General features: G+C 43.8%; 2 protein-coding genes across 3 annotated transcripts; one reads left to right on the forward strand and one right to left on the reverse strand.

Annotated features, from left to right (window-relative positions):
* Positions 1 to 287: 287 nt before the first annotated feature.
* Positions 288 to 17,693, reverse strand: LOC117057011 (cytochrome P450 2W1-like). Of its 2 annotated transcripts, XM_033167728.1 has the most exons (10): positions 17,568 to 17,693; positions 11,948 to 12,056; positions 9,671 to 9,833; positions 8,188 to 8,337; positions 6,749 to 6,906; positions 5,368 to 5,541; positions 4,150 to 4,291; positions 3,322 to 3,506; positions 1,731 to 1,872; positions 288 to 838 (listed from the first exon to the last, which is right to left on the reverse strand). In XM_033167728.1, exons 2-10 carry the CDS (start codon positions 11,975 to 11,977, stop codon positions 648 to 650), a joined length of 1,335 nt encoding a protein of 444 aa, XP_033023619.1. In that variant the 5' UTR covers positions 11,978 to 12,056; positions 17,568 to 17,693; the 3' UTR covers positions 288 to 647. The 2 variants fall into 2 exon arrangements, with proteins under 2 accessions (XP_033023619.1, XP_033023618.1); XM_033167727.1 differs by lacking the exon at positions 17,568 to 17,693 and having other exon boundaries at positions 11,948 to 12,258.
* A 6,687-nt stretch (positions 17,694 to 24,380) lies between these two features.
* On the forward strand, positions 24,381 to 26,685 carry LOC117057022 (cytochrome c oxidase assembly protein COX19). The gene is made up of 3 exons (XM_033167758.1): positions 24,381 to 24,553; positions 25,675 to 25,786; positions 26,590 to 26,685. The coding sequence occupies exons 1-3, from the start codon at positions 24,472 to 24,474 to the stop codon at positions 26,675 to 26,677; spliced, it is 282 nt and encodes a 93-aa protein (XP_033023649.1). The 5' UTR covers positions 24,381 to 24,471; the 3' UTR covers positions 26,678 to 26,685.
* Positions 26,686 to 27,406: the final 721 nt, after the last annotated feature.

Here is a 27,406-nt window from a genome sequence, read left to right on the forward strand (position 1 = left end):
CTGAGAAAGGGTTTTGGTGTTGAGTGCTGCTATTAATTATCCCGCCACTGGGAAGCAGCAGCAACGATTAAGGGAAACAAAGCCTAAGATCTTTTGAATACTCTCTTTCCCCCAAAAAAACTAAAAAGCCCCAAACATCTCATGCCTCTTTCTCTACAGGGGAGTTCCTCTAGCTCTCTAATCACTCCGGTTGTGCTTTCCTGCCCTTTACCCAGCTCGACAATATCCTTTTTGAGGTGCAACAGTCCTAATTCCACAGCGTATCCCAAGTGTGGGCACACTATAGGTTTGTATAAAGGCATGATGGTACCCACAATTTTATTTTCACAATCCTTTTCGTAATGATCTCTAACATCAAATTCACCCTTTTAGCAAAAGCTTTCTGAAAGTCCAGATATAGGATGTCTGCTTTCCCACATGCTTAAGCTGTTATGCATATATTTAAAAGTATGGCAAGCATGGGAAAAGTCAAGTTTGTTGGGACCAGTGGCATTTGCCTCTCAAGCATACACCCCATGGCAAATCTAGCTTTGCTAAGGTACTGATCCATCAGTTCCTGCTCCACCAAAAGGAATGACCCGCTTGAGTTCCCCCGCCCCGGGGGTTTCCCTTCATTGTGTGTGGATTATCTCATCTCAATGTCCTCTTCACTCCTGGGGAATGGCACAAGTCAGCTGAGGTTGTGGCCTCAAAGTGAAGGTCGTCTTAGGAACGGTCAAGTCCAAGTCAGTTTCTGTAAGCCCTGGCGGCGGCTGGAAAGTGAATTTCTGCAGCAGGCCCGTGAAGAACAGGAAAAGTTCCATCTTGGCCAAGCTTTCACCGATGCAATTTCGGCGCCCTGCAAAACCAAAAAAAGAATGGAGAGTTGACTGGTGGCCACGCCTGACGTAGCTTAGAAAATGTACCAAAAGGCACCATTAAAAAGAAGCAGAAATATGTTCAAGAATGGGTATATTACAGGGTGGGGGAATGCCTACAAATAGAACATTTTAGGGTAAAATGCACACAAGACTATGTTTGTGGAAAAAAATACATTTACAATCAGGGCCATCTTAAAGGGATCGGCCGCCGTGGCACGATGATCCCTCGGCGCCCCCGGCGCGCCGCCTCTCCACCCGCCTCCCTCCCACGCTGGCCGCCCCTCGGGAGGGGGGTGGGTGAGCGGGCGATGGGGGCGTGGCGCTGGAGCGGCGCGGGGCTTTGCGCGCCCTTCCCAGCGCTCCAGCTGGGGCTCCGGAGGGCGGGCAGCTTGCAGCTTGCCCGCCGGCGCGCGAGCGTCCGGTATGCCGGTGGGCTCGCGGGGGCACCCCTGGGGGGCCCGGCACCCCGGCGCACCGCGCCACCCAGCCCCTATGACAAGACGGCCCTGTTTACAATGCAGTTTTCAAAATCTCATTATGGTGTGGAAACAGGATAGGAAGGCCCTTTGTGAATGTACATGCAAAACTGGCATTGGCTAGAAATGGAGTGATCCAGTCATTCCTCACCTCAGCCTCATCTGCAATATGGGGTTCAAAGCGCTGGCCAGCCTTATAAGGCTGTTGGAAGAATTAACCTTCCTCCCAATACAAAGGAGTTACTTGTTCCAGACCATAAGAGGGGGCTCCATCTTAAGAGGTGCATAGAAGGGATAACTTCTCAAGATGCAGTTCCTGCCCCATCACAACACTGTACAGGGGTGGCTGATAATTTCTCAACAGGTATACTGTCAAACTAACCCCTTTAATTACCTAAGGAGAAAGGCATGAAGGCTTCTTTCTTGACAAACTTCCCATCAGTGTCAAGGAAGTGGTTAGGGTTGAACTCGTGAGGGGTCTCCCAGTGACTTGGATCCAGAAGCACTGAAGTGAGCGAAGGAATCACCATCGTTCCCTGGATCAGACAGCATGGGGTGGAGGTGGTGGAAATTGTAAGCAGGGATGAGAGAAGATCAGATTTAGAATCTGAAAATTGCTGTCTCATTTACCAGGACTGCACCTGCCCTGATGCAATACAGCAATGGAAAATACTGTATCCTTAAAGGATTTTGTTCATGCTGCATTTTTAAAGAGAACCTACCCAGTTTGCAACTTACAAACCAAGGCTGCATACGCACCATACGTTAAAAGCACACTCACTTCCACTGAAATAATCCTGGGAACTGTAGCCCCCCCCCACCTGAGCTACTGTTCCCACCACCCTTAACAAACTTGTTGGTGGCCATCCCTGCCTCCTGGGGGAGAGAATTTCATAGTTTTAACAATATGTTGCATGAAGACGTACTTTCTTTTATCTGTCCTGAATCTTCCAACTTGAGGATGTAAAGACGGGCAGGCAAACACAAACATTCACAAATGCGCTCAGCAGAGAACGGATATACAGAAGGCAGACTGCAGTTTCCCCTTCTGCTAGTCACCTATGGTGCCTTTTGTAGGAGCAGTACAAGATGGGAGCTTGGGATAGCTCAGTCAGTAGAGCATAAGACACTTAATATCAATATCTTGGGTTCGAGCCTCACATTGGGCAGAAGATTCCTGCAATGCAGGGAGTTGGACTAGATGACCCTCGTTGTCCCTCCCAACTCTACAATTCTCTGATTCTATGAAACAAGACTTGATCAAGGGCTAGTTCCCACATGCATGTTGCCTTCATTCAATAAACAACAACAACAACAACATATTATTTATATCCCACCCATCTGGCTGGGTTTCCCCAGTCAGTCTGGGCAGCTCCCAACAGAATATTAAACAGAATAAAACATCAAACATTAAAAACTTCTCTAACCAGGGCTGCCTTCAGATGCCTTCTAAAAGTCAGATAGTTGTTTATTTCCCTGACATCTGATGGGAGGGGGTTCCACAGGGCGGGTGCCACTACCGAGAAGGCCCTCTGCCTGGTTCCCTGTATCCTCACAGTGAGGGAACCGCCAGAAGGCCCTCGGAGCTGGACCTCAGTGTCCGGGCTGAACAATGCGGGTGGAGACGCTCCTTCCGGTATACTGGGCTGAGGCCGTTTAGGGCTTTAAAGGTCAGCACCAACACTTTGAATTGTGCTCGGAAACATTGGGAGCCAATGTAGGTCTTTCAGGACTGGTGTTACATGGTCTCAACCCCTGATGAGTTGCATGTGTGAATGGACCCACAAGAAAGCATGTGTTTCATTCAGCATGGCATTACATTGCCATCAACTGCGGAATCTGCAGGTGTGAAGGGAGGACAGAACACACGTCATGCCCAAGAGCAGCTCAGTGGTTAAAATTGACTAGAGTTAACTGAACAATGCTAAAGTGAAATGAAGTACCCTCAGAATGCAAAATCAGGCATGCACCTTTGGAGAAGGTACCTTTGGGAGAAAGTAGCCCCTGAAATGTGTGTCAACAGATGTGCTGCGTGGGACATGCGGCAACAGTGTGATAAATCTCTGCACCTCGTGGACCACTGCATTGGTATAGGGCATGTCTTTCCGGTCATGGTATGTGGCCCAGTGGCCTGGTTTCACAACCCGCCCAATCTCCTCTTGAACCTTTTCTGCAACAAAACCGAAGAACAAGATGCAATTAAATTCCTTCCACCTGCAGCTACTCCTGGCTTGGATAATTCACTTATCCAAACATGAGGAATTAGTACATACCGCAGATTCAGATATCCAAACAGCTGGACTTGTGTGTAGCACTTGTAAACAAATCAGCAGCCTTAATAAAAACCTTAATTTGTTGTGCTTTTTCTGATCCACAGGTTTTCCTGGGTTTCTTTTATCCTTTTGGGGTCAAAATTCCTCGGTCAGAAATGCATTAGAAATTTCCCCATAGGAATAAGTGGAAATCGTTGACTCATTATGTGAAGGCTTGCCTAACAAACAATTTTGTGATAACACATTGTGTTTAGATAGTGGGACTTGCGTGTATTGTTTCAGGAAGTGCAAATTTGATAGATTCAGCTTTAAATGCATGCTGACTTGAATTTTTCCTCCCTCCCTAGTTCAGAGACATCTATTGCTCTTAGGTCCCAGTTGTGGACTTCCCAGAAGCATCGGATTGGTCGCTGTGAAAAACAGATGCTAGATTAGATGGGCCTGGGGCCTAATTCAGCCATGGGGCTTCTTTCGCCTAGAAGCTCATATCGTCTAGAAGCAGAAGCAGGAGGAGAGACTGTGAATGAACTGGCCACTCACTTTGGATCTTTGGGTACTTCATCATCAGCAGGATGGCCCATTGCAATGTCGTTGCCGTGGTCTCTGTTCCAGCCATGACAAGATCCAGGATGGAAGCGATGAGGTTGTCATCATTGAAAAGGTTCTCTTGCTTAGTCTTATCCTGAGGAGGTGGTAGAACACATGATTGAAATTAAAGACAAAAATACTCTCACTCTATTTAATAACACAGGTATCGGTGGAAATATATGCCTCTGGCACCCAGTTGCTGAGGAACACAAGCAGGGGGGAGTGCTCTTTGCACATCACATCTTGCTTGTGGACTTCTGACACACAGACCCGCCTTGTGTCAGGATGCTGGACTAGACAGGCCAGAGGTGAGGGACCTTTTTGGCTCAACAAGCCCAATTCTTAATTGGATAATAGCCTCTCAGGACTCAGCTAAATTAGTAAAGGAAAAACGTTTTATACGTGTTATAACACCGTGACACTAGATAATGCTGTGGAGTTCCGTCTTTCGCCGACATGATTTCCCGCTTTGAGGTTTACAATGCGTTTTCCTGAAATGCTTTTTGGATGTGTCTATCTAGATCCAGCCTCAGGCCAAATCCAACAGGTGTGGGGATCGGGGACAAGGATGACAGGTGATTGGGTGCTTTGAAGTCCCAAAGTTGGGACTTCAGACTGAAGGCCGCATTCATTTCTGGAGAAACCTTTTGAGGGCCACATTATCTATTTATTATCGCATTATTTATTACATGTCTATCCCATCTTTCCTCCAAGTAATTCAGGGTGGTATACACGTTTAATCCCCACAACAATGCTGAGAGGCAGTGACTGGCCCAAGGTCACCCAGTGAGCTCCATGGCTGAGTAGGGATTCAACCTCTGGCCACCCAGCTCCTAGCCCAACACTCTAACCACGAGGCCACACTGGCTCTCATGCCCATAGTAGATGGGGCCAGAGGAGAAAGCTGGCAGAGCCATGACTGTATTGCTTGTCTTTGTACAGTAGGCTAGCTTGCACACAGTCTCCACTCTATCTTCCGACCAGGCAAAACCACTCAAAGATGGTGCACAATAGGGCTGGTGGAAAGTGTGAGGTGGTCCTAGGAGGAGGTGTAGCCTGGGGAGAGTACCAAGGGCCAGATAGAAGGACGTATTTGGCCCCTGGGTTTGAGATTCCCAACCCCTGCGGTAGGGTACTTCTGAGGTCATGAAACCTGAAACAGCAAAATACCTCTCGTTGCTTGAAGACCAATGCATCTGTGTAGCTTTTGAGGCTGCTGTCGTTGATGTCTTGCTTGCTTGTCTTGATGTGTTCCCTTATAATGACGCGGACGTCTTCGATCCTCTTCAGTAGAATTTTGTGAACGTTGAAAAAAAATCCAAGGAACGGGTAGAAATTAAACAGCTAGTCAGGAGGAAATCAAGGGGGAAGCATTGGGGGGGGGGGTTGAAATAAATGTTAGTTTCCTTGAAAAGTAATGTAGACAAAAGTCATTCACCAGGGTTGTGCTGGGGGAAAGGATTGTCCAAGGAAATAGGTATTCCCGCGACTGTCTTACCCCTCCCCAGAGTCTTCAGGAAGAAAGATTGCCCCTGAGTTGGGATGTCAGAGAATTCCAATGAAAATCGAAACAGAAGCAGAAATTGTTGATGTCTGCTTATTGAACCCATGTGCAAAATGGAAATCATTCCAGTGAATACCAGTTGGTATTTGCTGTTGTTGCTGTTTTCAGTCTGCAAAGGGTATGTAATTGATGACGGTCACTCTGCACCCCCACCCAATTTAAATTGTGTTTCATCAGCATCAAAACAAATGGTTTTTGCATTGAAACGAATGGTATGGGGGTGGGAATGTCATCAATTAACTTAAATTTGTAACTAACAACAGATAAAATTTATGTCAGTTGTATATGCTGGTTTGTGACTGTAATGAAGTGTGTGTGTGTGTGTGTGTGTGTGTCAGTTGTGTTAAATAGTAGACAGCAAGATTAATGAAATAGTATTTGGTGGGAACTGAACTGCAGCGGCATGGAAACAGCACTGTTTGTGATGAAAAAGAGGTCAGAGTCCCCTGGAGTACAATGGGAATTAACCCAGATTTGGATTCTGATTTTGCATGGATTTTCTATTAACCTTCAGCTTTGTAACCCAAGAAGCAGTTGAGAGGAAATCTAATCTCTCTCACACAAAAACTGAAAGCTGCCATAGGAGTGATTTAAATGTATGATGTCGATGGGACCTAACATTGTGTGAATGTGTCTTACACTCAAGTTTGAGTATCTTACATGCTAAAGAGAACTAACGTGGTATAGTGGCTAGCAAATTGGACTTAGAACAGGGGGAAACTGAGTATTATACTATGGTCACGTCCGCATCATGTATTTAAGGCACTGTGGCACCATTTTAAGGGTGCAGGTAACTGTGAGATCAGCCCCTACAGCTCCCTGGGGAAATTTCACTCTTTTACATGTAATAAGTAAACCCATCATTCTTACTTTCTATTGAATGGGGAAGACAAATCCTGGACTCTCAGCAAAGCACATCTAGTTTGGAATTCCTTCCAGTTTATTACCCCATAAGTGTACGAAGTAGCAGCTACAAAGTTTTCTTACATGCAAGAACGGAGATCCAAGAAGGCACATCACTTCGTCTATGAGTCTTAGCAGAGTGGTGAATACTGGATCTTTGTAGTTGAACCTCTCTCCAAAAAGCAGAGTGAAAGTAATGTTGGTTGGGGCAGTGTTAAAGGTTCTGAGAATGAAAGGTTCACCTAAATGGAGGAAACCGAGACTAAAACAGGGACAAGTCCTGGTGGATCAGTAGCTAGAGATGGATGGATCAGTAGCTAGAGATTCCAAAGTGGAACAGCGGCCACTTGCCAAGTCAATCACAGAATCATAGAAGTCAAGAGGTAAGAAAAGTTCATGGAGGGAGGGAGTGATAACTGTGGGGTCCGCAATTCCTCCAGTATGGGTTTCCTATAAAACCAGTTGCTTGCTGTGCAGCAGCGTTTCTGTACCATTATCAGGGAAATTGTAGAGTTGGAAGTGATAAAGAACCCAACTAGTGCAACAATCCTTGCCACAAAACGACCCAGTTTTCCCATTATCACCATCCCCTCTCTTGGATAAATGGTTTTATCAGTGTTTCAAAACATCCCTCAGTAGCTGCAGGGTGTGAAATGGTAAGCTGGGCACAGCTTGGTGTGTCAATGCTCATGCACACGTGCGCTAGGGGCACCCACACCTCGGAGACTTGGGATAATCTGTCCATTGAGCATTTATCCTCACTTGTTTGCAGGAAGATCGGACAACGTTGGATATTTTGAGCAGCCACTCTGATTTAGAATCATAGAATTGTAGAGCTCGAAGGGACCTTGAGGGTCATCTAGCCCAACCCCCTGCAAGGAAGGAATCTCAACTAGATCATACATAACAGGTGGCCATCCAACCTCTGCTTAAAACCCCCCAAGGAAGGAGTGTCCACCGCCTCTTGTCTGCCCCACTGTCAAACAGTCCTTACTGTCAGAAAGTTCTTCCTAATGTTTAGTCAGAATCTCCTTTCTTGTAACTTGAAGCCATTAATTGGGTCCTAGTCACTGGAGCAGGATAAACAAGAGTGTTCCATCTTCCATGTGACAGCCCTTTATTTGAAGGTGGCTAATCATATCTCCTCTTAATCTTCTCTTTACCAGGCTAAACATACCCAATTACCCCATAAGCCTTGGTTTCCAGACCCTTTATCATCTTCATTGCTGTCCTTTGCACATGTTCCAGGTTTTCAGTATCCTTCTTAAATTGTGGTGATCAGAAATGGACACAGGACTCCAGTATAGGTCTGATCAAGACCATTAGGGTTTTGTTGTTTTGTCTGTGTGTGTGCGTGTGTTGTTTTTTGCTGCTGCATCACACTGTGGACTCATGCTAAGCTTGTGGTCTAATAAGACCCCCAGATCCTTTTCACATGTACTACTGGCAAGCCAGGTGCCCCCCATCTTATATCAGACTGTGCAGCTGGTTCTGCCCTAACCTCCTAGGTTTTCCAAACTCACCTTCAAAAGATTTAATGTCTTCTACAAGGAAACCAAGTTCTTCATTAATCATCTGCTCTATGAGCTTCTGCCCCACACCAAGTTTGCGCATGCTGGCCATGGTGAATCTTCGGGTAGTCTTCCACAGCTCTCCAGTGGAAAAGAACACCCCTGTTGGGGTAGACATAAGACTTGGTCTCGCTCATTTGAATTAGGGAATAGTTTTGTGAAATGTTTTTTTTTTTTTAAATAAGATACATCATCAGACCCACTGTTCTTCTCAACTTCCACATCCCCCTGTTAGGGACTGGGGAGAGGAGGAATGGTGGAGTCCGCCTCCCCAGCCTGACCCTTCCAGAGAAGAAGACGACGGTTCAGAACTACAACAGGGGTTTGTGGGAGGTCACAGCTCAGAGGAAGATGAGGGGGGAAGCTGGGAAATAATGGGAGAGGAGGAGGAGAAGGAGGCAGAGCAGGAGCAGCTGGTTGACACGTTGTCACTAGAAAGCATTCCAGACCCACCATCTCCCAGAACCCGGTGACCCTTAGAAGTAGGAGAGCAAAGAGCTCAAAGACAGATGGCCCTAAGTGGCAACCGTAGAGGGGGTGCTACTATTGATGAATGAGGAACTGGGAGAGAAGGGGTGTGTGGAGACTCACTCGGGACAACGCCATTATTCCAAGAGGCTGCATTGCCAAGCCTCTCTCTGTAAATGTTGAATAAAAAGCAGATGGTAAGGACTTTCCCTTGTCTTATCTGGTCCTGGCAGCCTGCCATGGGGTTTGGTTCCTCTGCCACCTGACATTCCCAAATCCTGAGTTCCCCCTGCAGTTCTAAGCATCTTTACATCAAAGCCGCCCTCCTTCTCACAAGCTGCTGATTGCCTTACAAAAGCATGCCACAACTTTATACGGGACTTGCAGAAAAGCAGGAATTGAGGCAATTATGTTTAGTCAATGTCTGGAGGAGGAGTCAGGAATAGGTCAGCAATTAAAAAAAACCCCCACTACTGTCAGTGAAGTTAACTCTTTAGTCAAAGAAACAAAAAAAAAAAAAAAGCACAGGCCTAGTGACCACAGCAACTCTTGCCCCAATGAAGCCTTCATACTGCTGTCTAAGGTTCCTTCCCCAGTTCCTTCCCCAGCAGCCTAAGGCTCATTCGTCTTGTCTCTCTTTACTCCACCCTCTACATTTCTCTGTGTGTTCTGGGAAACTGGGAGAGAGGGAAATTCCCTGGTTTCTTCAGCAGCCTGACTCATCTGCCACCCTCCTCTCCTGCCCCTGAGTCTGCCTCTGCCACAGCCTCTTCCTGCTCACTAAACCCTGTTGCCGTTTTTGATGCCTCCTCCTCCCATTCTGCTCCCTCTTTTCCCTCATTGTCATCCCACCAACAACCCCCTGGCTCTGAACCTTCTACCCCTGGGGGTTCCCTTGGGGGTTCCCTAGCTGGTGCCTCCCCCCCCCAATTCTTCTGTATCCAGCCAGTCCATGACAGTCCGTTACCATTTCCATGCTGAATCTCTTCAAATATTGGGATTGGCGGCCTGTCCACAAAGTCCTCCGTGAAGGTCACAAGGGCATCTCTCACAGCTTCGTAGCCAGTCAGCACTACTACTTTCTGGAATCCAAAATGGAGGGTGAACACCGGGCCATATTTCTCAGCAAGCTGAAAGGTAAGTAGGGGTTATAACAAAGTACCTTCAAATGGTCTTGTTGCTGTTGCAAATTTCTCCTAATATGCAGTTTTGCCCAATAATTTACACTTTGGGCAAAGCATTTTTCTCCAATATAATGCATTTTTGGGGGGTATTTCTGCTTGTTAGTGCATGCAGTCTTATGCACACACAATATACTGTATGTGCATTTTTGGTACCCATTCCTTGACTGAAAAATTTGGAGAAGTTCAAATTCCGAAAGGTAACTGTGTTCCGGTTCACATATTGTTTCAGAAAGAAGGGATTGCTTGGTTTGTCTTTAAACTAGTGAACTGAATCGAATCTCCCTCAAATCCCTACACCTTAACGGAGGCAAACGAGAATGACTTGAAAAACATCATCAGCTCCTCCCTCCGTGAAGATGGGTCTTGTTTTCAGGGTATCTGAAGCGTTCTTGGAGATCTGGATAGAACAGGCTGAATGGCAGCCTGTTGGAATGGAAGGCAGTTGAGAACTCAGCTTCTGATGAATAGCTATTCTTTGACATTTACATATTTGGAGGAGACTTTGTGCCCACGAAGGATGGACTGAATAACCAATTGCTCTGCCTTCTCATTGGGGACCAGAGAGTCTTGCCAGTTTCAGTTTCTCTTATTTTCACATTTTTCTGATCTTCAGTTCTTCACTTTTTCATATTACTTTGCAAAAAATTTTTTATAAGTCCTCATGAAAACTTACCAGCATTTTAGTACAAATAAGACAGTAGTAACTTGGTTGTCAAACTTAATCCGTTCCAGGAGTCTGTTTGACTCCTGGAACTGTTTGAAAACCAAGGCGCGTCTTCCGATTGGCTGCAGGAGCTTCCTGCACTCAATGGGAAGCCGTGTTTGGCTTCCAAAGAACATTTGAAAACCGGAACACTTACTTCCGGGTTTTCGGCGTTCGGGAGCCAAAACGTACAATTACCAAGGCGTTCGAGAAACAAGGTACAACTGCATGCACATTCTTGAATGCTTAAGTGCCTAGACATGGCTTAATGCAGGTATAAACAGGAAGCTCTGCTGGGTCCCTGGCAACTGCACATTATTTGGCTGGTGAAGTCCACTGCAAAATCTGGAGAACTGCAAATTTTGAAGAGTGGCTGTGTTTTGGCTCTCATACTGTTTTGGAAAATGCCAGTTATGTAAGTTTGCCTCTAAATCCAAACTCTCTCCTCGCCCCCCATCCCTATTCATAACATATTATCTAACCAAACACGTTGCCTCTTTAGAGCCAAATGCATGTTACATAATTGTACTGTGAGTTCTCTTTACATCAGTTGTTTGCTAACGCAGGGGATGGGAGCCGTCAAATTAATATATAAACCCCCCACAGTTACAGCAAATTTTATTAATTATTGAATGGGGGCTGGTGGAAGTAATGCAGGAAGACCCATTTCAAAGTGCACAACTGCAACCCACTCCTTGTTTACTCTAGAGTAATTCCACAAAAGTTTTTTTTTAAAAATAGATGAAATATGTAGAGAATATGCACATAAAGAGATAACAACTGTGTTAAACTCGAACCAACATGCGATTGCATTCGTGTTTCTCCTGCAGCGCAGCATTATCTTACGCAACTGATTTAAAACAAATGTATGCCAGAAATATAAATCTTTACTAGAGATGGGCAAATCTGTCAATTATCAGTTCTCTCAGTTTCAAATTAAGTTCTGCACATTTCTATAGCAATTTGTGACCTAAAAAAGATCCTTACACAAATTCAGCAGCATTTTAGTAAAAAATTCTCCTAATAAACACATTTTTTTGTATGCAGTTTTGACAGATATACGTATTTTTGCAAGCGATTCAGCCAAATACAATACTTTATGTATGTTTTCAATAATATATGCACGCATATGTACATTTTACCCTAATGGTAGCTTAGCTGGAGAACTGCATTGCAAAAAATAAAAAAGTAGAAAAGTGTGGATTTCTGTTTGCAAATTCTTTTGGAATGTGTGAATTTGGTTAAGTTCACCTCTAAATGCGAACCAAACCAGACTTCTCCCTCTTCCCTAATCCTCCCTTGAATTTGCACAAAGGGACCAAAAGCACAACTTATGTGAAGCAGTTTTATTCCCTACCTTCAATATGGATTTGTCCTGCCTTTTCATATCCAGCAAATGTAGGTTGCCAATGATTGGGAGAGGCGTCGGACCAGGCGGGAATTTAAAAGTCGGTTTTCTGAAGCTCCTTGGAAAATAGAGCGATGCTAAGAAGAACACGAGGCACAGCAGACAGATGCACGCAGGAGAAGAGAGGAGGAAATTCAACAGAGGCATTTTTTTTTTAAGTTGCTTCTCCAGAAAGAATGGGAGAAAATATTCAGTTGCCTCAGATCTGTCCACTGGTTCTGAGCTTTATATTTCTGCTTTGCAATTACCACCACCACAAAAAAAAAAAAAATCTAGCAGAGCTTAAGTAAATGCAGTAACCCCACCCTTTTTAAACACTTCTGGAGAATGTGGTCTAAGCAGTTTCTGATTGGAAAGAAAGAGGTCGGTTTTGAGTTACGGGCCCTGCCTGTGGGTACAGGATTAGATACAAACATTGTACGGCACCAGGGGGCTTCTTCGCACACCCTTCTAGCCTTCTGGGTGTGGGACTTAGGGCCAAACTGCTGGATCTCCCTCATTTCCTTTTAAACTGAATTGTGGCAGGAATTGTGGGTTGGGGGCTACCAGCTTCTTCAGAGCAAGTGGAGGGGGGGGGAAGGAAGGAGGTTCATAGAGAGCCCTGAATCTGGTATGTGTGACTGCTTAGCCACCATGACAAAGAACGCATGGGTTTGCATGAAGTGTGCACGGGCTGATTTGTAAGTGGATGTATGTAGGGGTGGACTACAACTCCCATCAGTACGCTGCCTGGGGCTGATGGGAGTTGTAGTCCAAAACATCCGGAGGACATGGCTGCCCGAGGGCAACCTTTCCTTCGGGGATGGCTTCTTGCCTCCCACCGATCCTCAGCTTTTCACCTCTGTGATGAACCAGAGAACCTCCGCAACATGTCGCCTGTCACTTAATTTCATTGTATCCAAATAGCGAACTTGGCACCAACCTTGCTGGGGGGGGGAAGAGGGTCTCACCAGGCTCAGTGGACCCCCCCAAGGTTTGCAGAAATGCAACCAAGGCTTTGGGATCAGGGCCGACCCCTAAAGTGGGGGAGAACTCCAAAAACAGCATCCTCAGTGTTCACAGAATGTTGATTTACTGAGGGTGGGGTGGTTTTTTTATTATTTATTTTTGGGGGGAGTGGGGGTTGGAAAGCCAGAGGGGAGAGGAATGCAATGGAATATTCTGGGAGAGGGCTTAGCTGGGATCCTGAACAGGTCCATCCTCTTACTTCTTGTCAAGCAGCCGAGGAGAACACATCTTGGGACTTGGGCAAGAAGTAGCAGAATGAACTTACTCAGCGGCCCCATGCCCCGGGCAATTTCAGAACAGCCAAACATGTTTAATTGCTAATGATCACGTTTCAGTTCTTCTTATTTAACTTCTCCATTTGATTTCTTAATGTTATAAAGTAGGTCAAGCCCTGCTGCTTTGACTCTGCAGTTGGCACTTCAGCCAGGTATGTTGCAATTATTATTAATTTTTGCCATGCTTGACTTGGAAGGTTTCATCAAGCATTTAAGTGAGCCAGATGGATGGCCTTCTATCTCCCGCATAGGCAGCTCCCTAAAGAATGCAGACAGACCAAATTCCTGGCATTTTCATGTCCCTTGTAAGCCTGGAACGCAAAGAGCTGGCTGTGATGGTCATGGAAAACACTGTCCCCCCGAAAAAAATATGTGCTGTGAAGGTTAAATCCCACTTTTACAGGAACACAAAATGAGAAAGGGAAGGTCACAAAGGTTGCTTCCATGTGACCTCATGACTGAGCATTCATCCTGATTTGCTTACACCAAATTTGCAAGGAAGCTGGACGACATTCATTCTGATTTGTTTGCGGGGAGGTGAGACGAAGTTGCGTCAAGCAAATGCTATCCCACACTTTCCACTCTGTTTTCCTATATTCCCCACCCAACCCAAAAGAAGGTCTGGGTTTGGAGGTGGAAGCGAGTTTGTTGCACAAGAGCTCTAAATCAAACTGAATGGTTCAACCTGAATTTGCGGGATAGATGACTGAATCCCCGCAGGGAAATGGTGACAGTTTGGAAGCAAAATGAAGTGCAAAGGTTTGCGCAACTCTCAGACAACTGGGGGCAGTCTAAAAATCTGCATGGCTGTGAATTCCCCCCCTCCCTCTCTTTTAAAAAAGAGCTTTGGGGTTCAGGTCTGCCTTTTCTCCTTAGCTCAGTAGGAGAGCATCTGCTTTGCATGCAGAAGGTCTCAGGTTCAACTCCTGCTGGGGCTTGGAAAGGCTCCTTGCTTAAAACTCCTGGAGAGTCGCTGCCAGTCAGTGTAGATAATACTGAGCTAGATCATAGAATCATAGAATCATAGAGTTGGAAGAGACCACAAGGGCCATCCAGTCCAACCCCCTGCCAAGCAGGAAACACCATCAAAGCATTCCTGACAGATGGCTGTCAAGCCTCCGCTTAAAGACCTCCAAAGAAGGAGACTCCACCACACTCCTTGGACAAATGCTCTTGCTCAGCATAAGACACCTTCCTGTATCCCGGTGTTCCAATGACCTGAAACCCTGCAAAGGCATCTTCCTCAAAAAGCCAGTGGCAGCCAGCATTGCAAGGGATGCTGGTAATAAGTAGCAGGTGCATTGGCTGAATTCAGGGGCGATGTTGGGGAGTAATCCAAGAGACCAGAGACCTGGCTCTTTGGAGCCGAGCCTCAGATAGCCTACTCATTTCTCTCCCCTTTGTTAAAACAGCAACAGCCACATTAAATTATAAATAGACATATAAATTAGTAGTCAACGTACACAGTCATTCACATGGCATTAAAACTTGGGAAATTATTTTGCAGTACAAATTCAGCTCACATCCACGGGATATACTTCAATCTAAAGCGTTCAGATAATTTCTTCATAATTTCTGCAACTGAGACAGAAAGGACACATACATGTATTCAGTGCTTTTTTTTCTTAAAAAAGAATGTCTCGGGGTACTCTCATTTTGACTCAAGAAAACCACCATTTTATAGTTCAAATCGGGGAAAATAAATACAGTAAATGGACAAAAGTACAAAGATTCACAAAATATTTAGGGCTTTGCGTACCCCTGTGTCATCGTCCCCTACAGAAAAAAACAAAACACTGCATGTATTTGTCTTAGAAAACAACCTTTGTGTTGGGTCATTGTTTTTGAAATTTTCAATAAAGTTTGTAAATAAATAAATAAAACATAATAACCTGTGCAAATTTTGTAGGGCTGTCAAAAGACTTCAATTTTCATTCCGATTCACATCCATCGCACGCAGGGCTGTTTCCATTCTGCTGCAGTTCACATTTCACCCAAACTACGTTACTCCCCTTGCTGTCTGCTGGGGTGGAATTTTACGTAACTGATAACGTTATCACGATGTCATTCCGCACCATTCATTTCAATGTAAAGGAAACGCAGTGCAAATGGGTTGGAAACAATATAATCAATTACATTGTGTTTGCAGATTGAAAACAACAACTGGAAACTGGAGAAGGGGTCCTGGGGACCTCAGATCCAGTATTTGAAGGCTATGGAGAGGAGACGGCGTGATTTAGTTAAAATCAGGAATCAGAAGGTCTTCGCTTTTAATTTGATGGAACAGCAAGGGCCGTATCGTCTATCAAGTGCGCGACCAAAAATTGTGTATAGGGGGTTGAGCCAAACCAGTGTTCCATCTAGCTCAGTCATGCTTGCACTGACAGTAGTCACTGTCACTGTGGTGACAGACTGAAGTTTTTCCCATCTCTACTTGGAGATGGCAGGGACTGAACCTAAGACCATCTCCAAGCGTGAAACAAGAGGCTCTGGCACCGAACCGTGGTCCTTTCCCACACTACACAGAGAGGGGAGGAATAATGGGGGACTGGAGGGTGTTTAATGCCAAAGTCAGAACCAACAGGATACTACGCATCGTGATATTTGTTCAAGGCCCAGGTGGCTACCTGTTTAAAAATAAATAAATCCTGAGCCAGCTTGACATGTATCATCGGGGAGGATTTTTGCTTGCTGAGACACACCCCTCACCCCCCACCCAAGAGGTATGTGCCCCTACCCATTACTTTGGCCCCTTGCCCATGGCTTGATAGAGGGAATGTTCTCCTTCACAAGCTGGGATTGTCTTGTACAAAGGTCAAGAGATGTAGAGAGGAGCAGTTTAAATGACAAGGTTATGCAAGGCTGCTGCGCTGAAAGGAAATTCCTGGCCAGAAAGTGCCTCTGTTTTCTATCTGTTTATTGCACAGCTAGTCTACGTGCCTCCCAGGTTGAGCAGAAACAGAGTAGGGGGTTTATCTACTGCAGAGAATGCAGGCAGTGGGAGGCTCTTTCTTAAAGGTGTGACTCATTGCCAGGGGACAATGAGCGATTATTTGTGAACTGGGAACAGAGGGTGGTCGAAATTGGGTTCAGTTTGCATTGAAAGGCGAACTTGCCTAATTCACAGTTCCTGAAACAATATACAAGGCATAGGCAAACTCGGCCCTCCAGGTGTTTTGGGACTACAACTCCCATCATCCCTAGCTAACAGGACCAGTGGTCAGGGATGATGGGAGTTGTAGTCCCAAAAACATCTGGCGGGTTGAGTTTGCCTATGCCTGCAATACACAGACCGAAACGCAGCCATCCTTTCAAATTCGCATCTCTCTGAATTATGCACCGCAGTTCTCCAGCCGAGTCATGTTTTCCGAAAAGCATTTACAAGGGCAACGTGTATGTAGAACGTATAGAAATGTGACAGTCACATACAAAAATGCGTCAAAATATAGAAAGTTGCTTTGTAAAAAAAAAAAAGGAGAAGTGTGTTTTAGGCAAATTGGCAGATAGAAGCGTATATATTAAGATAAATTCATCAATGAATCTTCATGAGGACTAGAAAAATAAAACAACAAAGTGATGTGAAAATGTGGAGAACTGAATTTAAGACTGGAAAAATGAGAAAGTGAGAGAAAACATAATTGACTAATAAATATAATAAGATGCAAATACTTGAGAAGGTCTTTAGGGAAAGAGACAGTATTTCTGATACTTGGGACCAAGCAGGTGTTTTTTTTTTATAAAAAAAAAATGAATGTGAGCACCTTGAATTGGGCCCAAAACAAACTGGAAAGAAATGCAGAGTGCACTTTACAAGAGAGTAAGCTGTATGGAAGTCAGTGGGGCACCCAAGAGACGCAGGATAGTGCTGAACGTCAAAGAAAACTTGAAGGATTTTTATAGAGCATGTCTTTCTCATTTTCTGACACTGGTTCTCCCTGTCATGGCAAGGAAGATTGTGCTTGTCAAATGAAGGATTAACCGCTGTCTGTCAGGGACTTGGGTCCTGCCTGAAGGGAGATCAGCCTGTCCATTAGCTCAATGCTTTTAAGGCAAGCTAAGTACGAGGCTTGTGCGCTAAGTGTAAGAACAACTTTGACAACAGATTGGCTCACTCAATGATTTATGCTTTCGGTTTAAACCTACTCTGGCTGATAAAAGTTTGGGGAGGATTACTTGTGTGCTGTAAGCTGTTTCTTTAAGGCAGAAGAGGTTAGCGTTGTTAAACAAAACTGATTAGACATTGTTTTCCCATCCGATGACAGCTGGACAAAATGGAATACAATTACCTTTTGCAAAATTGCAGGTGTGGCCCAACAAGGTGCTGCCTTTTGCTTTCCTGGTATGTCCTTTTCACTGGTGACGGTAAAAGTATTTGTGATCAGATTTGTCTTGCAGGAGATTCCTGTCATCAGAAAGGTTACTATTAGCTTGGAGCAACTTTGGGGAAAAAACCGAAAGTTCATCCTCGTAAGGTTACCCCCGCTCTCCTTAATCTGGCTCCTAATTACAGTTCTCTTTTGGGCCTCCGCTTCCCAGACGTAAAATTTTCAAATTAATGTAATTAGAATCATAGAATCATAGAGTTGGAAGAGACCACAAGGGCCATCCAGTCCAACCCCCTGCCAAGCAGGAAACACCACCAAAGCATTCCTGACAGATGGCTGTCAAGCCTCCGCTTAAAGACCTCCAAAGAAGGAGACTCCACCACACTCCTTGGCAGCAAATTCCACCTTCGAACAGCTCTTACTGTCAGGAAGTTCTTCCAAATGTTTAGGTGGAATCTTCTTTCTTGTAGTTTGAATCCATTGCTCCGTGTCCGCTTCTCTGGAGCAGCAGAAAACAACCTTTCTCCCTCCTCTATATGACATCCTTTTATATACTTGAACATGGCTATCATATCACCCCTTAACCTTCTCTTCTCCAGGCTAAACATACCCAGCTCCCTAAGCCGTTCCTCATAAGGCATCGTTTCCAGGCCTTTGACCATTTTGGTTGCCCTCCTCTGGACACGTTCCAGCTTGTCAGTATCCTTGAACTGTGGTGCCCAGAACTGTACACAGTATTCCAGGTGAGGTCTGACCAGAGTGGAATACCGTGGTACTATTACTTCCCTTGATCTAGATGCTATACTCCTATTGATTGGCATTGCTTTATAAAAGGAATGGGGAATGCTTTTCAGCTTGAAGGTCACACATTCCCTTCTGGGGCCCTTTTTGGAGGCCATATGTCCATATGAAGTTGTATGGAGGTTCCCCCCACCACCACCCCTGATTCTTACAGCCAAGAGTACTTCGAGCAAAGTTTCTTAGCCAAATTCCATCCCTCACATCTGCCAGGTATGGTTGGAAGCTTTATGTCCTGAAAGTGATTCAGGATTACGGCAACAAAAGTGGTTACCTAGTGATTACCGGTATTTACAAGTTACAGCTGGCTCTAGAAGAGGAAGTGATTCTGGTGGCTCTGGGGTGTCCCTGAGGCTATTCAAGGAAGCTGGGCAAAAGCACCAACTGAGCTGTGCTTTGCCCTTGGTTGTACCTCTTGAAACAGACGCTAAATTTTACCAATTCCAAAATGCATCATCATCATTATTATTTCATTTATATCCTGTCTTTTCCCCAGATCCAAGCAGCTCACAAAACTCAAAACAAATACAGCTAAAATGTACACACCACTAAATAAACTAACCTTGGGGTGAAAACAATACAAAAGCATACCTATTAAAATGTAGATAGCTTAGAAAACAAACCAACCACTATTAAGAGCCCATTCCTTAAAAAACCAAAACCAAAAAAAAACCCAGCTCCCTAAAAGCCTACTAGAGTAAAAAAAAATGTCTTCACCTGCCAGTGGAAGGACCTCCTATCAAAGTGATGTCGCTAGCCTATTGATGTGATGTCACCTGATTGACAAGTGGGTGTGGTTTTAATTGGAACCCTTGGTGGGTCAAGCTGAGTCCATATGATGGAGGTTACCTACCCTGGTTTAGAAGATTTCTTATCATCTGGATGAATGAGATAAGCATGTCCAGTGTTATGATTTATACATTTTAAATCATAATGCTCATCCGCTGTAATCTAGGCAGCCAAAGAAACAATACTTATATAACTAAGAAGTCCAACAACTGAAAGCCGCAAAATAAAACTGAAATACCGCAAAGCATAATATATGCACTCATCTCAGTTGATCTCATATCTTGTATTTGATTTCTACAATACTTTCAAATGCAGAATGAAAAAGGCTAAGAGTAACTAATATGCTTTAGGCTGAAACTTATATGCAAGTGTTTGTTGGTACTCAGCAGGATATAGGTTTAGTTTGAATGTGATATTTTGGTGGCAAGGCAAGCTAAGCAATGTTTGCCCAACTTCTTTTTAAAAGGAGATAACAAGCTTCTCCGCTACATGGAGAGCATATTCAAGTACAGTGTACCTTGGTTCTCGAACTTAATCCGTTACGGAAGTCCGTTCCAAAACCAAAGCGTTCCAAAACCAAGGCGTGCTTACCTATAGAAAGTAATGCAAAATGGTTAAGAAAGATGATGAGGAAGATTAAGATAAATAGATAAGATTAGATAATTAAGTAATTATGTTTTAAAATGTGATTAATATGTGTAGGAATTTAATATATTTAGGAATTATAAACAATGTTAAGTAAGTTAATTGTTTTGAAGTTACTAAAGATGATTAGACAAGGGACGCAGAAAGAGGAGACAGGAGGAAGTCCCATTACAATGTGAGGAAGGAGTATTAGATAAGAGACAAATATTTATGTTGGTTGTTTGTGTTAGTTAGTTTGTGTTTTATGTATTTGTAGATTGTTTAATTTTTGTGTATAAAATACTTAATAAATATAATTTAAAAAAGAAAGAAAGTAATGCAAAATGGATTAATTCGTTCCAGACTTTTGAAAACAACCCCTAAAACAGCAATTTTACATGAATTTTACTATCTAACGAAACCATTGATCCATAAAATGAAAGAAATAAACAATGTACTGCAGTCGCACAATCAATCAATCAATCAATCAATCAGTAGCTGAACTGGATTCCACACAGTCACAAAAACAAAACTAAAAGAGCTGCAAAAACAAAAATGCAAAATAAATAGCAAACACAGACAGACCTCAGTGTAACACTCAAATTGGAAGTGTGGCACTCAAAACAGAGCATGTTCTGCTTTCGAAAAGAGTTTGCAAACCGGAATGCTTACTTGCGGGTTTGTAGTGTTTGGGTTCCAAGTTGTTTGAGTACCAAGGTACCACAGCACACCTCAAAGAGTGCAGGTTCTCTATGTGCAGGGGACAGATTGTGTGTTAGGGCCTACACACATTGTGGTGATGCTGGCACATTACTGTGCAAATGACACATTGAGCACATGGATGTTGAGAGCAGGGCCAATTGAAACGATACCTGTCCCACCTCTCACTTGTTTATTTGTACCTTCAATGACCATCTGCGCAGGGCTGTTGTGAAGTCAGAGTGCATGAATGCAGCTGAGTAACAGGCCCTGTGGGGGGTTTTCCATTTCTAGAAATATTCATCTCACTGGGCGAATGCAGGCAATCATTTACCCAGTGGTTATGCATTACACGACTGCGTATGTAACCATGTGATAAGCAAATCTCCTGTATCATCCGGCCAATTGATGAGAATTTTATCATTCTTCTGCTTCCCGGGTTTCTGAGACAGAATTGTATTTGCAGGCTGATATGGATGACCAGCAATCAGCTGGTTACATGCAGAGCATGGCAAACTATCCCTTGGTAAGCACAACTAAGTTAATCTATACTCAGCTTGCCTTTGTGCTCAACAACCAGAAAACACCAGAGAACAAACTAGGGGCCCTTTTTCCGATATGGGAGCATATGCATAAGTCACTCCATTGTCTAGAAACATCGAGGTATACTCAATGCATGTAACTAGTGGCAAACCAACCACATGCACTGTGAGTTTGTGGTCTTTTAATGGAGCATCTATGCACATTCTGTATAGTATGGATAGGAAGTATATTTCCTTTTTTTTTTTAGTGATGGTTGAAATTACCATGATGGTCGCAACAGCAAATAAACTGAAATACAGTGGTACCTCTGGTTAAGTACTTAATTTGTTCTGGAGGTCTGTTCTTAACCTGAAACTGTTCTTCACCTGAAGCACCACTTTAGCTAATGGGGCCTCCCGCTGCCGCTGCACCGCCAGAGCATGGTTTCTGTTCTTATCCTGAAGCAAAGTTCTTAACCTGAAGCGTTATTTCTGGGTTAGCGGAGTCTGTAACCTGAAGCGTATGTAACCCAAGGTACCACTGTATTATGAGTCTGTGGATGCAGCTCTGCAGTCCAGAAGCATGATTTGGGGCTACTTGTTTGTCTTAAGCATCCTAACAAGGTTTTCTCAGACTAGGGATGTTCAATCTATTTCTGGTTCATGTCATGTTCACATATCCTTGTTGGGCTGAGATATGTCCATGTTTTCATCTGAGGAATGTTGGAGGGGATATTTTTATGGAAAGAGCAGAGGGGGAATGTGTGACTGGGCAAGAGGTTCACCTGCACCTCTGCATTCTAGCTGTGGTTATTTGAATGTAGTATCCGGAATACTGCAGTCAGCAAAAGTGTCTGGGTGGCCATCAGGAAAATGTTTCGAAATATCAGGCCGAATAGCAGCCCATAGCAGCAGTGCCGTTTTTGCTGAAAAAGCTCTACAAGTTTGCGAAAACTAAACAAACAAACAAACAAACAAAAAAGGTTAACAGCTTTTGCCAAAAAGGCAAAATAATTTTTTTTAAAAAAAATATGGCAACCCTGGTGTTTCCTCCTGCTCGTTTCCTTCCTCGTGTTATTGCCAAAAGTAATAACCAGCCAAATTTCAAAGTGCTAACTGCATTAAATACATACAGTAGAAAACAAACAGTTGCTTAGAAACCCAGAAAAAAATCATTACTCATGGTTTGCAGGAACAACATAATTAAGACCTCAGATTTCAAGATGCCTAATCTGCTGGTTATGTAACTAAACTGGGTGTACTTTTCCATTTACTGTTTCAAATTCCAGAGTGGGAAAGGATTAAGGAACACAAATGACAACAGGTCTCCTTGAGCGGCAGTGATATTTTTGCAACGATTACCTTATGATCAGGATGCGCGAGAGAGCATCTCAGTACTTCCCTGCTCATTGAGATCTCTTACTGACCATCTTTTGATGGACCCAATGTCTATTAAGTTGCCCCACCCACACATCCCAAGTTTGGATCTACTTTCTGCTGCTGTGTATCACGTATGGGAGCAAAGTCCTTAACATATATATTAATTTTTAGGAAACATAAAGGTAAAGGTAAAGGTACCCCTGACCATTAGGTCTAGTCACAGACAACTCTGGGGTTGCGGCGCTCATCTCGCGTTACTGGCCGAAGGAGCAAGACAACTCTGGCCTCGATTCTTACGAATCCAGTTTCGAGATGTATGGTAGCATTGGAGATATGATTAGGTACCTGTAGGGCTGATCTTGAGAATTTAGATTAAATGAGATAAAAAGATCCTGTGCACGTTTGTGAAAATGAAGCTCCACTACACACAGTGGGGGCTGACTCAGAAGTAAAATGCACAGGATTGCATGGCACTGAACTCTTCAGTCTGTTAAGTAACTTGGGCCATCTTTTCTTTTTCTTTTTTAAAAAACCCAATCAAATCAGAATTAAGTTTTTTCTTGGAAGAACGTTTTGTTCAAAATGCCAGTGGTAATAAATCACCAAATATAGTTCCCATATGAGTATGCCAACTGCAGGGCTTATTATGCAATGAACAGAACAAAGCAAAGGCATGCCCAGGTAATGTTGTGGCATCTTTCCACTAGAATTAGCATTTCACACCTTCGCAGGGAAAGCTGCCCAAATACCCGCTTTTCTGCAACTGTTTTATCCCATGTATATTCAACCCTGCTTCTCAGGAGCTACAGGCAACCAGTGTCTCACAACCAGTGGTGTCCGGTGCCCATTGAGACGCAAAGGACAGAAGGTAGAGAGAGGTCAAAAGTAGAGCCAGTAAAAGGCATTACCAAGTCATCTGGCTCCAATGTGCTCCCACTGCTGGTGTCTGAAGCAGTGTATACAGGATGTTAGCCACATCCATATGTATCCTGTAGTTTCTTGAGAAAACCTGCTGTTGGATGCATTGTCTCTTAAACCAGCTCCCATCCTATTTGAACACGCAAACCACTCGTTTTGCAAGTAACCTCAGGCGCATACATTTGAGACAGCCATTGTGCATGTGCAGATGATGGCACATGCACAGATGAGAGCTTCACTAAATAGAAGTTGTGTGGGGCAATGAAGGCACAGGGAATTGAAACAGGCAATGCTCATTAGGTGAAGACATCTCCACCTTACCCTCCAATATAAAAATTGGGATGTCCCATTCCTTAATGATCATTTTACTATTTACACCCCACACACCTGACTGTGTTGCCCCAGCCACTCTGGGCAGCTTCCAACACACATAAAAGCATTAAACATTAAAAACAAACAAACAAACAAACAAAAAAACACCTCCCTATACATGACTGCCTTCAGACGGCTCAGGAGTTGGTTACCTCCTTACCCTCCAACATTTATCCAATGAAAATAAAGACATTCTGAGGAAAAGTGGGACATTCCGGAATCAAATCAGAAACCGGGACAGCTTCTCTAAATCAGGGATGCCGGAGGGTCTGCTGTCATTAACTTTGCTGCGGTAAATGTGCACTGTGTCGACCTCCTTTTTGAATGCCAAGTTTCTTCAGTAATGTTTTATTCTGGATCGTCTTATCTGATGTTTTGGTGTAAGTAAGTTGCAAACCGCTTGGAGATTTTTTTCCTAAAAAATATAAAGCGGTATAGATTTCTTGGACTGGAAGAAATCACATCTTCCAGTTTCAATCTGAAGGCGCAATTAAGACTGGTTAGTCTCTGAAATATGGCAAGGCTCCTTTCCTTTCTGCAAAGCACATATTTATTAATAAATAAGATTTAAGAATGCCAGCTCCATCTAGCCAGGCATCAACGCTCTGAGATGCAGCTTCCGCCTGCTCTGCTCTCGTTTCTTCTGGCCTGGCTCGGCGCTCCACTCCACAACCTGGGGCTAGACGACACGGAGATCCCGGAAGTGAGGCGAAGGTTCGGTCAGAGGCGCAGCGGCTGCGGCGGGTCCTCGGAAAGTCGTCGTCATGTCTACGGCTATGAACTTCGGGACGAAAAGCTTCAAGCCGAGGCCGCCGGACAAAGGCGCTTTTCCTCTGGATCATTTCGGTGAGAAGGTGTTCCCCCCCCCCCCCCGCGCAACCTCCATCCCCTCGACTGCGCATGTGCGATTCCTCCACCGACCATAGAGAGGACATTGGGTGGGGGGGGAGAGAAAGTACGGCAGGTATTTCTGGCCTAAAAGCGAACTCCCCAAGTACAGTCAATAAGGGCGCCTGCCATAGATACGCAAGGGATAGAGCGGTACCCCTGTGAGCCCATAGAAACGATAGCTTTCCGTTAACAGAACCTCTGTCATGGGCCCCCTAGGGGAGGGGAGGGGGACTTTTGACTATCCTGCTGCTGATGGACTATAACTCCCATCATCCTTGGTGGGGCCCATGCTGGCTAGGGCTGATGGGAGTTGGAGTCCCACAACACCTGCGGCGCATTTTTTCGTCATAAAAATGGAAGGGGAGGGTGCAAATCAATGATTTTTAAAGCGCCACCTCCAGCACAAGAATTGACACTAGGATCAGTAAGAGAGTCAGCAGAGCATTATTTATTTCTATTGCATTTTATTTATTTATCTTATTTCGTAAAATTTATGCACCACTTGATTGTATAAAACAGATAAACCTCAAAGCGGTCTACAAAAATATAAGATGATAGAATCAAGAAAAAAATTACAAGCCTATTTTAAAACATACAAAAATATATATGTATCTCCTGGTTTGTTTGTTTTTGCAAGGAGCTCAAGGTGGCGTTTGTAATTCTCCCCCTCCGTAAGGCATCCTCTGCACTGTACATATAAAGCAATAGCATAAGAACTATTTTGCTAGATTGAGCCAATGCCACTATAGATTTAAAGCAGCATCATACCACTTAAATAGTCATGGCTTCCCCCAAAGAATCCTGAGAAGTGCTAATGAATTCTAAATCGGCAACTTCATACTGAATTCCCCCTTTGAAACGTATTTTTTTTCTTGGCACTTAATGACCTGAAGGTTTGCTGGCGCCTTGGTGGTTTCAAGGTGTCCCCCTGCCTACTGCATTACGTTCTCGTGCTGAGCCACAGCAGCCAGTCTGTCCTTTGAATAGCGCTGTTGTTTTGTCTTACTCTTAATTCCATGTCTGTTTCTTTTCATGCCTCCTGTTTCAAAATAATGTGCTTTCCTTCTGTCGAACAGGTGAATGTACAGCTTTCAAAGAAAAATTCATGAAGTGTCTGAGGGAGAACAGCTTTGAGAACGCATTGTGCAGGCAGGAATCAAAGGAATATTTAGAATGCAGAATGGAGAGGCAAGTGCATTCTTATTTGCAACACTTCACTTAAGCTAATGGATGTTTGCTCTCAATTTGCCAGAGACAACTTATGCTGGGCTGTCAGTGCACGGTGGATTTTTGCCTCCACAAACCACATTTTTGAAATCTGTAAAATTACAGTACTTAAATTCCCCTGCCCGCTTTTCTTTTCTTTTCTTTTTGCTGACAATGAGTCCACATCCACCCCATACATTTAAAGCACTGTTGTACCCCTTTAACAGCCACTGCTTTCCCCAAGGAATCATGGGAACTGTGGTTTGTTAAGGGTTTTGTGACTTTTTAGGAGACCCCCTCCCAGAGCTACAGTTTCCTGAGAAGAACAGTTAATTGTTAAATCACTTTGAAGTTTTTGATCTGACTTTGTATAAAGTAGCTTCCCATGTCCCTGTGTTTCTAGGGCAGCTGAGTGGTCCAGTGGACTAGAAACCTGTTGTTGTTTTTAAAAGGGAAATTGACATCCTTGGCAAGTCAAATTCTCTGGCCCATACCACATTTGGGAGCTCCTGTGCATTCTTAAGTAACCACTGCCCACATATTTTCAAGCATATTTTTTTGCATCCATAAGCCAGGAACCTTCCTTTAAAAGAAAGAAAGCCAACACCCTTAAGAATAAAAATTCTTTGTCAGGGGTTCCTCTGCAGTCCTGTAGAATCATGTGAATCTTCTGGGTTTTTTTTAAAATTTTAAAGTGGCACAAAATTATTCAGAAAATGAAATTGCTAAGCATTCCAATTTCAAGTTTAATGCTTTTCAAATTGTTTATTTGTTTGTTTGTTTAGACAACTTATGGCCAAAGAACCACTGGCAAAATTGGGATTTAAAGACCTAATAGAAGAAAAATCAGAAACCCAACCGGAGACATTGTGATGAAGAGAGAGAGAGAGAATCCTGACCTTCTCCTATAGAAAGCAGCAAATCTGCTGTGGTACATACTGTACATTGTACATTTCAGATACTATCTTGATATGAAGTGCTCCTTGGGAGAAGCTGTTGCCAAGTAGAAGATTTACAGTGCAATCTTGTACACTTACCTACTCAGCAGTAAATCTCACTGAGTTTAATAGGGCTTACTCCCAAGTAAAGGGATCAGATTGTTGCAATGCTATCCCCACCCAGTTGGTCCCAGTGAACTCAATGTGTTTTCCTTCTGAGGACATGTATATGTTGTTAGTGTGGGGAAGGAAATATTCCTTGGATATTCAAATTTGGACTACAGGCTCCCAGTATTTGCTTTGTGAAAAGCTTTGTTTTGGAGATTCTGGCAGACAGATTCAGCCCACCAGCCCTGGTTCTGCCAGCACAGAACTCATTGCACTGTGCATTGGGTTCAGCTTCTCTTCTTGCAATTGGTATATAAATAATAAATTATTATAATAAATTATTATTATTTGAGAGAAATGCTTCCTAGGATCTTAAGTGTACTTGCTTAGAAATAAGGTGTGCTGAAATTATTCACTGGGACTTGCATCCCAGTGAAAGCCCTCTAGGACAGGCATGTAAATTAATAATTTGTTTCTGAATCAGATTGTTTCTGATCATTTCATTCCTAAATCCAGCCCTCCTGTCCATCTCTTTCAGTTTCAGTTATGAAAATAT

Source organism: Lacerta agilis, chromosome 13 (genome assembly GCF_009819535.1).
Source record: "Lacerta agilis isolate rLacAgi1 chromosome 13, rLacAgi1.pri, whole genome shotgun sequence".
Classification (NCBI taxonomy): domain Eukaryota; kingdom Metazoa; phylum Chordata; class Lepidosauria; order Squamata; family Lacertidae; genus Lacerta; species Lacerta agilis.

Coding starts and splice junctions, on each gene's coding strand:
- LOC117057022 (XM_033167758.1), top strand. CDS start 24,472: ATGTCTACGGCTATGAACTTCGGGACGAAAAGCTTCAAGCCGAGGCCG. Junction 24,554..25,674: donor TTTTCCTCTGGATCATTTCG/GTGAGAAGGTGT, acceptor TCTGTCGAACAG/GTGAATGTACAGCTTTCAAA. Junction 25,787..26,589: donor TTAGAATGCAGAATGGAGAG/GCAAGTGCATTC, acceptor TTGTTTGTTTAG/ACAACTTATGGCCAAAGAAC.
- LOC117057011 (XM_033167727.1), bottom strand. CDS start 12,145: ATGCCTCTGTTGAATTTCCTCCTCTCTTCTCCTGCGTGCATCTGTCTG. Junction 8,338..9,670: donor AGAGATTCAGCATGGAAATG/GTAACGGACTGT, acceptor CTACCCCAACAG/GGGTGTTCTTTTCCACTGGA. Junction 1,873..3,321: donor GGGGCTACTTTCTCCCAAAG/GTACCTTCTCCA, acceptor TGTCTGATCCAG/GGAACGATGGTGATTCCTTC.